This window comes from Oncorhynchus masou, chromosome 5 (genome assembly GCF_036934945.1).
Source record: "Oncorhynchus masou masou isolate Uvic2021 chromosome 5, UVic_Omas_1.1, whole genome shotgun sequence".
In the NCBI taxonomy this organism is placed as follows: Eukaryota; Metazoa; Chordata; class Actinopteri; order Salmoniformes; family Salmonidae; genus Oncorhynchus; species Oncorhynchus masou.
This window is the reverse complement of record NC_088216.1, coordinates 81766067-81777600: the sequence shown is the minus strand read 5'-3', so window position 1 is coordinate 81777600 and position 11534 is coordinate 81766067. Positions and strand designations below refer to the sequence as shown.

The 11534-nt window shown below is 41.3% G+C and overlaps 1 protein-coding gene across 1 annotated transcript in view; it reads right to left on the bottom strand.

Annotated features, from left to right (window-relative positions):
- Positions 1 to 3630: 3630 nt before the first annotated feature.
- Positions 3631 to 11534, bottom strand: part of LOC135540373 (mitogen-activated protein kinase 14A-like) — a 34941-nt gene continuing 27037 nt past the window's right edge. The window contains exons 9-12 of the mRNA XM_064966981.1: positions 8466 to 8545; positions 5657 to 5735; positions 5269 to 5442; positions 3631 to 5189 (exon numbers count right to left, since the gene is read on the bottom strand). Coding sequence (XP_064823053.1) covers positions 5122 to 5189; positions 5269 to 5442; positions 5657 to 5735; positions 8466 to 8545 — 401 coding nt within the window. The 3' untranslated portion in view covers positions 3631 to 5121. The remainder of the gene's footprint in view (positions 5190 to 5268; positions 5443 to 5656; positions 5736 to 8465; positions 8546 to 11534) is intronic.

Sequence of the window (11534 nt, the reverse complement as noted above, 5' to 3'; positions counted from 1 at the left end):
TGGCCCAAGCAAATATCTTCTTAATATTGGTGTCCTTTAGTAGTGGTTTCTTTGCAGCAATTTGACCATGGAGGCCTGATTCACGCAGTCTCCACTGAACAGTTAATGTTGAGATGTGTCTGTTACTTGAACTCTGTGAAGCATTTATCTGGGCTGCAATCTGAGGTGTAGTTAACTAGTGAACTTATCCTCTGCAGCAGAGGTAACTTTGGGTCTTCCTTTCCTGTGGCGGTCCTCATGAGAGCCAGTTTCATCATTTTGCTTGATGGTTTTTGTGACTGCACTTGAAAACTTTGAAAGTTATTGAATGTTTTGCATTGACTGACCTTCATGTCTTAAAGTAATGATGGACTGTCGTTTCACTTTGCATATTTGAGCTGTTCTTGCCATAATATGGACTTGGTCTTTTAGCAAATAGGGCTATCTTCTGTATACCACCCCTGTATACCACCCCTTCCACAAATGAACTTTCAACAAAGCATCCCTTATTATTGAAATGCATTCCAGGTGACTTCCTCATGAAGCTAGTTGAGAGAATGCCAAGAGTGTGCAAAGCTGTCATCAAGGCAAAGGGTGGCTACTTTGAATAATCTGTTTAACACTGTTTTGGTTACGGCATGATTCCATTTATGTTATTTTATAGTTGATGTTTTTCACTACTGGGCAATCGCACACAAAAAAATCCGTAGGCTATTATAGTCCTCCCTAGTAGAATACCTAAATATGTAATATAATTTAAAATTAGAGTAGGCCTAGATAATGGTGATGTTATACCTTACAGGTATGTTTGATTAGGCTACATGTTATGTTGTGCATATACACACAGCACACAAGCCCTTTATTGAAAACATAAACGATGCAGTATATGTCTTCTGTCTGATGCCATTATTTTTACAGTCTATGGTCGAATCCTTTTAACGACGCTGAGAGAAGTAGCCGAACACGGAACCCAAACCGGCTGCACGCGTGCACATCGTGCGCTATCGTGCATAAATGTATTTTGTCACACCAAACGCAAGCACTATTGTAAAGTGGCTGTTCCACTGGATGTCAGAAGGTGAATTCACCAATTTGTAAGTCGCTCTGGATAAGAGCGTCTGCTAAATGACTTAAATGTAAATGTAAATCACGACACGCAGGTTAAAATATCAAAACAAACTCTGAACCAATGAAATTAATTTGGGGACAGGTCGAAAAGCATTAAACATGTATGGCAATTTAGCTAGTTAGCTTGCACTTGCTAGCTAATTTATCCTGGGATATAAACATTGAGTTGTTATTTTATCTGAAATGCACAAGGTCCTTTACTCTGACAATTAATCCAGTCATTCTAGTCATCTCTCCTCCTGCCTTTTGTTCTTAATTGGTCCTGAATGTGTCCACCAGAGGGAGCCACCTGATAAATCAGGCCTTTTGGCTCCTACACATTCCCTTTGGACCTTTTTATGATTAGTATTTTTTTTTTTTATGTGCAAAATATAAACTAAATCAAAATGCAGTCAAAATAAAAACATTTCATCTTCAAGTCAAGACTGGTTTTATCTCAAATATTGATAAATGAATAAAATAGACGACGTTGAAAACGTTAAAGTAATGTATCTATCATGACGTTTACAGCACAAACTAAACCTGAGGGAAATGGATCACCGTAGGCCCTGGATGAATACAGCAAGGAAGAATGACAGAGCAGACAGGCCAGTTCTGAAAAATAAAAGCTTTTATTTTCTAACAGTGGTATTAACATGTGACATTACCTGCTCTCACGGTTCTGAATGTAGGGAATCATTAAAATACAAAGTAAACATGGTCTGTCTGTTAAAAACATATAAATCAAATAAACAACCATAACAATAGCAAAATAAGGTAACCAATACTCATTGCATGATCAGCCAGATTATAAATAGTAATTTAACTTTATCCTGCAGGATAATTGCTGTGACAGATCGAGACAGACAGAGAGACAGACCGAGACAGACAGACAGACAGACAGAGACAGACAGACCGAGACAGACAGACAGACAGACAGACAGACCGACCGAGAGAGACAGACAGACAGACCGAGACAGACAGACAGACCGAGACAGACAGACAGACCGAGACAGACAGACAGACCGAGACAGACAGACAGACCGAGAGAGAGAGAGAAAGAGAGAGACAGACAGACCGAGAGAGAGTGAGAGAGACAGACCGAGAGAGAGAGAGAGAGACCGAGAGACAGAGAGAGAGACCGAGAGACAGAGAGAGAGACCGAGAGAGAGAGAGACCGAGAGAGAGAGAAGACCGAGAGAGAGAGAAGACCGAGAGAGACAGAAGACCGAGAGAGACAGAAGACCGAGAGAGACAGACAGCGAGAGACAGACAGAGAGAGAGAGAGAGAGAGAGACAGAGAGAGACAGACAGAGAGAGAGAGACAGACAGAGAGCTGGCTGGAGGATAGTAACCTAACTATGTTACTGTGTCAATACAATGTTTGAGGTTTCTGTGTTACCCCTCTAGCATCCTGCTGCTGTAAACATGAAAACACAAGGCTGTATCACAAAGCAGGATCAATGGGTCAGGTAACAAACGTTACTACATGATCAGAAATATCTTTCCAACATTAAGACTTGAAATGGGCATGCTATAACTGACTTGACAGTCCCAACAACTCTTAGCTTTTTAAATGAGCCAGACAATCAAGAGCTGCGGTCTAATCATGAATCCAAACAGTTGCGTTTTGCAACGAAAACAAGAGTTTCTATTAGACAAACTCAGGTAGGTCCCGCCCCGTTTCGTTTGCTTCCGTTACAGTTTTGTATTTTATTTTTAAAACCGAACCGGCGTAATGAATACGCCCCAGCTGTAGGCCTCTCTGTTAGTGATCCTGCTATGATACAGCCCTCAAGTGGACACTCACTGATTTACACAGAAAGACCACAGCTCTGTATGTCACGAGTCTATGTTCAGAATGCAGCAAATGGTAAAAAAACACATTTTGAAACATGCCATTAGAAAGCCCATTTGTTTCAAAAACGTTTTCTCCTGTTTTTATGCCTAATGAACACAGAGAGACAGCTGTGGGAAGAGCTCGCGATGGGTTCAAGTCCATTTGAAATAAATTGAATGCCTTTGACACCAGCACTGATTTGATAGGTCATCTACGGCTTCACAGAGCCAGAAACCCCCACACCATGAGCAGTCATAATAATAATAGTAAATAAAAAGTAGTTACTGTGTTAAGATTCGGGCATTGCTTTGTCTTGAACTGGAAGAGATTCTGAATATTGTCTGGTTTGAGCGCTGTACTGTATAAATTAGAAGAGATAAATATGGTGATCGCTCTACGGGAATAATCACAGTACATCCTATACGGCAACATATTCCCTATTTAGTGCACTACTTTTCAACAGGGCCCTATGAGATCTGGTCCAAAATAGTGCACTACTTTTCAACAGGGCCCTATGAGATCTGGTCCAAAATAGTGCACTACTTTTCAACAGGGCCCTATGAGATCTGGTCCAAAATAGTGCACTACTTTTCAACAGGGCCCTATGAGATCTGGTCCAAAATAGTGCACTTTATAAGGAATGATGTGCTATTTTGGCATGCACTCAAGAGACTCCCATGTACACATTAAAAGATAAAAAGGGCTTAAACACAGTAGGGGGTGCGAGCATCCCACACATTTAATAGAACAGAATAACAAGATACATCTACGGACATACAGTTATTTTAAAATACATTTGAATATGATTGAAATCACATTGTCAACAACCAGGAGTGGGAATCCAGTGATTTCTGAAGACTTCCTCTATAGATTCCTAGAATGTTATGTTATTAATTGGATCTCTATGTCTATATAGCTATCTAATGGAAGCTCCAACTCTGAACCTCAAAGCACTCCACAGAGCAGACACTATGGATACCTGGGACAACCCCATTCTGATTTCAGCATCAGTCTAGTGATACGGGGTTGGAGGACTTTAAATACATTCTATTAAATAACATTTTGTGACAGTCACATTACCTCTCCACTCATTTTTACTCAGACTACACAGAGGACAGGACAGTGCTCAAGGAGGCAATGATACAACAACGGAGTGAAAAAACAAACAGACAAGAGACGGGTAGAAAAATAGATAAGTTAAGAGGCAGGATAAGCGAATAAACTACCAAGCCCCTCCCCCCTCCCTCTTTCTGGGTGATTGACTTAGAGAGAAAAGATGTATGTCAAAACTTCACTATGATTAAAGTTAAACCTGGTGTACATTCTAATGGAATACTATTCAATAACAATCCCTCTGAGTATGGAACCTGCCAGTCTCTCCTAACGGAATGCGAAGGGGCAACGTTCTAAGCCTTGAGGGTTCTATGTGCTCTATGATAATAGGGACTTCTAGGCAGTATTACTGTTGGTGCACAGTATCATTTATTTACAAGAGGGCAGCCTGATCTACACATCTAAAACCCTGACAGGCAGAACAACAGCGTACAGGTTGACCACGGAGACAAGGTTTGTCGTAGACGAGCAGGTCATGACCACTGTTGTATTTCCTACCGACTTCTATCCAAAAGGCTAAAAACTACAGACCATAAATAACGGCTCCATAAGTGCAGTGGTTTGTTGGTTAAACCATGTGATTGTTTTTGCGATATTGAACGTTAAAATCTGAGCACCTTTTCCAGGAATTTAGGTAGTTTTTGGCAAATAATGTGAGTTAATAAACTCTTAACACACAAACATTAGATAATATATTACAAAGTCATTTCCCCAATTCTTCCCAGGGACCCAATCAAAGACGATATAATACAGCAAGCAGGAGGAGGGTGTAGGGGGAGTCACCTTTGACCCTTGACCTCTAACCCCAGAAATGAATGACGGCAGGCACTTGAATGTTGTGGCTTCCTGTTTGTTTGTTTGAACTTGTCTGGTGAGTTGATAGTCCTCACACAAGGTTGCGTGCTCCGGATGCAAGTTGTATCTAAGTACAGATCTAGGATCAGCTTACCCCTAGATCCTAACCTAAACCATTAGGGGATGAAACACAAAACTGGCCCTAGATCAATGTCTACATGCAACTTCTTCCTCACAGTTCAGTAAGAGAAGGAGGCGGGATTAGCAATGACTTCACCCTCGTCCCCTCAGGACTCCATCTCGTCTCCATCGAATGGCAGGGGCTCAAAACTGCAAACCTCCTCATAAGTCAACCCTGGAAAACAAGAGAGTCAGAGGTCAGTAGACTTGTACAGCGCCGAGTTAAATAACAGTATCTTGTCATGTCCACCTACTTTTCCACTCCTCTATCTCCAGCTCTCTGCTCTCGAAGCTCTGGTCGTATGGCTCGGACTCTGGCTCATCGTCAGGGTCGTGGTACTGGGAGAAGTAGGGGTGGGCCAGGGCCTCGGACGCTGTGATTCGCTTATCAGTGTCCAGAACCAGCATCTTCTCTAACAGATCCACCGCTAGTGGCAGAGAAGGGGGTGGGAGAATGGGAAAGGGATTGTATACAGAGTGCGTCTGATTAGACAGTGTGAGTGACTGTGAACATCCCACTAGACAGACAGACTTCTTTCTGACTGGGTAATATCAAAAGATGGACAGTATAAATTAAATGCTGTGTGTTAAACAGTGTGTGTGTGTGTATATATTACACTACACAGACTAGCCCATTATTACCTAATGGGTTAGCGCCAACAAACACATCAGCAAAGTTCCTCTTGAGCATCTGGGGAAGGGAGTTGATGTAGTTTCTGGCCTGTCAAAGATACACACATAGTGGCTCAAAAACACACTGGAGAGAAAACACAGAATTGACTTCAACTCTTCCTGAAATCAAGTGATCCCACAGGACGGCTGTGAAGATAGCTTTCTGTACACTTAGGGCCAAAACTTGATCAGAATGCGTAAATCATGCATTGATGCCAACGGGAGGAGGACATGTCAGTTACGGGCACAGTGGATGAACGGGTAACTGCCAAAATAAAAAGGAAACACTTGAGTAAACAAAGGGATAAAAAGTATATTGAAAGCAGGTGCTTCCACACAGGTGTGTTTCCTGAGTTAATTAAGCAATTAACATCCCATCATGCTTAGGGTCATCTATTAAAAAATAAATCACCTAAATCATATTTAATGAAATGTTTATCTACATTGAAAATTCTTATAACACATTTCCAAACTTTTTAGGAGATCATGTCAACAACTTCCTTGTTCTGTTTTATACTTGGAGATTACTTTTTGGAACTTCGTGCTCCATTTTGCCTGACTGCTGCCTCAAACACTCACTGCTCAAAATGATAAGTGCATCTTCTCTTTGGGCATGCTTGGAATCCAATAGTATATGCATGGACTATACTTTTTCTGGGCAGGTATGCATATTGAAGTATCAACTCAACCTTAAAAAGATTTACTGATAAAAAAACAAAACAAACTGAGATCTCAGTGACTTTAAAACAGAGGTCTCAAAGGAGCACAGGGGGTTTAAAGGGTGTGTGTGTGTGTGTGTGTGTGTGTCTCAGTCACCAGATCTCAACCCAATTGAAGACTAATGGAAGAATCTGGAAGCAGTGCCTGAGACAGCGTTTTCCACCACCATCAACAAAACACCAAATTATGAAATTTCTCATGGAAGAATGGTGTCACATCCCTCCAATAGAGTTCCAGACACTTGTAAAATATATGCCACTGTGCATTGAAGCTGTTCTGGTGGTTCGTGGTGAGCCGACGCCCTATTAAGACACTATACTAATAAAGTACTAATAAATACTAATAAATAATACTAATAATACTAATATAATAATAATACTAATACTAATAAAATTAAGACACTTTATGTTGGTGTTTCCTTTATTTTTTGACAGTTACCAGGAATTAGGTCTTTCAAAGCACTCTGGGAAGTGGTGAGATTACATCAGAGACAAAAGGCAGACTTGTGCAGAGAGAGGGTGGGAAGAGCTCTGCAGAGTGGAACGAAATTCTAGGGGAATAGTCGTCAAACAAAAAAATAGCAAGGTTGATTGGCTTTCAGAGGGAAAAGGGCATTGTTTGATGAGGGCATTGGTTGATTCTGTTTCTGTCTGAGTTCCGTGGACAGACAGCAATATCAAAATCAGAGTTTGTCACATGACAGAATACAACAGGTGTAAACCATACAGTGAAATGCTTACGTACAAGCCCTTCCTCAACAATAAAGAGTTCAAGATCAAAAGGTGAGAAAAAAAATCAATTGTAAGACATGCTACGTGCTATTGTTAAACATCCCACTTCGGTCTGGATGTGTCAAGGTGTAGTTCACACACGCATCATCTATGAGCGGAATTACTGTCTTACCTCAATTAGCCACGAAATCCCTAGTTTGAAAGAGTGTTTTCTGGAATCTGTGCGGTGTCATTTCCCCCCACATGGGCCAGCCCCCTAGCAATTAGTTTCAACCAATGAGCTTCAGCCGCTCGCAATCTGAGCGACAGCTAGCAAGACACACACACAGCAGAGTGAGAGAGCATTGACGTGGTGCACATACAGTGTCTATAGAAAATCTACACCCCCTTGAACTTTTTTCACATTTTGTTGCGTTGCAAAGTGGGATTGAAATAGATTTAATTGCAATTCTTTTGTCATTGATCTACACAAAATACTCCAAGTCAAAGTGAAAGAAAATACTACACACTTTTACAAATTAAATAACTAAAATATAGTTTTGTTTAGGCAAGAAAATAAACAGGCACCAGCAAAATCCTACAGCAAATCTTCAGTCTGCTTTACACCAGACACTGGGAGATTAATTTACCAGTACAATAACCTACAACACAAAGCCACATCTACACTGGAGTTGCTTACCAAGAAGACAGTGAATGTTCCTGAGTGGCCAAGTTACAGTTTGACTTAAATCTGCTTGAGAATCTATGGCAAGACTTGAAGAATTTAGAAAAGAATAACAGGCAAATATTGCACAATCCAGAATCAAAGCTCTTATGAGACTTACCCAAGAGTACTTATCTAATCAAGGTATAATAGCATTTTAATTTTCATTCATATTTATTTATTTTTTAAATCTATTTTTCTTCCATTTTGACAAGAGTATTTTGTGTAGATTGTCATTTTTTTTGTCAACAATGAAATACATTTTCATCCCACTAATTAAGACAATAAAATGTGAATAAATCCAAGGGGGATGTAGACTTTCTATGAGAACTGTATCGGCACATATGTGGCGTAGTACGCAATTTCCGGGGACCACGTTTGCCCCGTGAGCTTTCAGAACTACTCGCTAAAAAGTATACAAAAGTACTTTTTAAAAAAAGGCACGGAGAATCTCTTTTAAAAAAGGACACGGAGAATCTCTTTTAAAAAAAGGCACGGAGAATCTCTTTTAAAAAAGGCACGGAGAATCTCTTTAAAAAAGGAAACAACATGGGACTTGTGGGAAGGCCTGCTGCAGCTTGGATGAAGTGGACGGACCTGGGAAGGACATGTCGTAGTGCCTCACCTCGTGGCTGGGCATCTGGCTAATGAGACAGGCCGGGGGCGTTCCTGTCAGCCTCATGATCTGCTGCAGCTGGTTTATATCTTTCAGGCTCAAGGTCAAGGGTCACACATTCTGTCACACAGGTTAAAGTGTCCCTAAACTACAGTTGAAGTCAAGAGGTTTACATACACTTAGGTTGGAGTCATTAAAAAACTCATTTTCAACCACTCCACAAATATCTTGTTAACAAACTATAGTCTACTTTGTGAATGACACAAGTCATATTTTCCAACAATTGTTTACAGACATATTATTTCCCTTATAATTCATTGTATCACAATTCCAGTGGGTCAGAAGTTTACATACACTAAGTTGACTGTGCCTTTAAACATCTTGGAAAATTCCAGAATATGATGCCATGGCTTTAGAAACTTCTGATAGGCTAATTGACAAGTATAAACACCATGGGACCACACAGCCGTCATATCGCTCAGGAAGGAGATGCGTTCTGTCTTTTCGAGATGAATGCACTTTGGTGTGAAAAGTGCAAATCAATCCCAGAACAACAGCAAAGGACCTTGTGAAGATGCTGGAGGAAACAGGCACAAAAGTATCTATATCCACAGTAAAACAAGTCCTATATCGACATAACCTGAAAGGCCGCTGAGCAAGGAAGAAGCTGCTCCAAAACCTCCATAAAAAAAGCCAGACTACAGTTTGCAACTGCACATGGGGACAAAGATCGGACTTTTTGGAGAAATTTCCTCTGGTCTGATGAAACAAAAATTGAACTGTTTGGCCATAACAACCATCGTTATGTTTGGAGGAAAAAGGGGGATGCTTGCAAGCCCAAGAACACCATCCCAACCGTGAAGCACGGGGGCGGAGGCATCATGTCGTAGGGGTGCTTTTCTGCAGGAGGGACTGGTGCACTTCACATAATAGATGGCATCATGAGGGGGAAAATTACGTGGATATATTGAAGCAACGTCTCAAGACATCAGTCAGGAAGTTAAAGCTTGGTCGCAAATGGGTCTTCCAAATGGACAATGACCCCAAGCGTACTTCCAAAGTTGTGGCAAAATGGCTTTTAGGACAACACAGCCCTGACCTCAATCCTATAGAAAATTTGTGGCCAGAACTGGAAAAGTGTGTGTGAGCAAGGAGGCCTACTAACCTGACTCAGTTACACCAGCTCTGTCAGGAGGAATGGGCCAAAATTCACTTATTGTGGGAAGCTTGTGGAAGGCTACCCAAAATGTTTGACCCAAGTTAAACAATTTAAAGGCATATCTCTGTTTCACTGTGGGTGCCTCTCCTTGTATGCATATCTCTGTTTCACCGTGGGTGCCTCTCCTTGTATGCATATCTCTGTTTCACCGTGGGTGCCTCTCCTTGTATGCATATCTCTGTTTCACCGTGGGTGCCTCTCCTTGTATGCATATCTCTGTTTCACCGTGGGTGCCTCTCCTTGTATGCATATCTCTGTTTCACCATGGGTGCCTCTCCTTGTATGCATATCTGTTTCTGTTTGCATATCTCTGTTTCACCGTGGGTGCCTCTCCTTGTATGCATATCTCTGTTTGGGTGCCTGCATATCTGTTTCACCGTGGGTGCCTCTCCTTGTATGCATATCTCTGTTTATGCATATCTCTGTTTCACCGTGGGTGCCTCTCCTTGTATGCATATCTGTTTCACCGTGGGTGCCTCTCCTTGTATGCATATCTCTGTTTCACCGTGGGTGCCTCTCCTTGTATGCCTCTGTTTCCTGGGTGTCCTTGTATGCATATCTCTGTTTCACCGTGGGTGCCTCTCCTTGTATGCATATCTCTGTTTCACCGTGGGTGCCTCCTTGTATCATATCTCTGTTTATGCATATCTCTGTTTCACCGTGGGTATGAGGTGCCTCTCCTTGTATGCATATCTCTGTTTCACCATGGGTGCCTCTCCTTGTATGCATCTGTTTCACCGTGGGTATGAGGTGCCTCTCCTTGTATGCATATCTCTGTTTCACCGTGGGTGCCTCTCCTTGTATGTATCTCTGTTTCGACACCAAACATGCCGATGCTGTATCTGACCAAAACGTTCCATTTTGGTCTCATCTGACCAAAACGTTCCATTTTGGTCTCATCTGACCAGAGCACCTTCTTCCAGTCATAAGTTAAATGAGGTTTGGAAAACTCCAAGTGCCTGTGTCTTGGGGTCAGAAAGGGGTTTCTTCTAGCAGCCCTTCCAAAGAGCCTGTGGTTGTGAAGGTAGCGTCTGATGGTGCTTTTTGAAACCTGGTGTCCCCAAGACGCCACCAATGTCTGCAAATCTTTCAGTGATTCTTGGGGATTTTGTTGCTTCTCTCACGACCCTCCTCCCTGTCCTGGGGGGAAAAAAATGCATTTGCGTCCTCTACCCGTGAGGTTTTCCATATCTTTAGAATTTGTAAATAATTCCCCTGACAGTTCTCAGTGGAATAGTCAATCGTTTGTGGATCTTCTTGTAGCCATGACCAGATTTATGAAGGTCTACGACCATCTTTCTCTTTTCAACTGCCAGTTCTTTTGTTTTCTTCATGGTGTTGGACAACAAAGGGATATTGCATGTGTGTTCTAGTTTTTATACCCTAGTGAAACAGGAAGTGATGTAATGGCTCAATATAGTTCCTTAAGACTTCCTGGTTTAATTTTGGTAGATGTTATTTACAATAATCTTAAATGGTGCCATTAATTGTGAAACCTTGATTTGGAGGACATTGATTTTTAATTAAATGAATAAATTATTTTGGTTGGTTCCATTGAAACATTAATAAAGTGCGGTATTTCTCACGTTGGAATTTTGAGTCTCTCTATAATCATATTGTTTATATTTTTTAAGGATTGTTTGTGCATTGGCAGTCAGGGGTGCCAGTAATTTTGTAGGCCCATAAACTGTAGGCCCATAAACATGTATATGTATATATAGGCCCATTAAAATGTACACATACTTCCTATCTTGTTTTAGATGTTCAAGAGTGGGCTGATTTTCTCTCTATTTTTTTAACCCCCTTTTTCAATCTTGTTTCATCGTTGCAACTTTCCAATGGGCTCGGGAGGCGAAGAT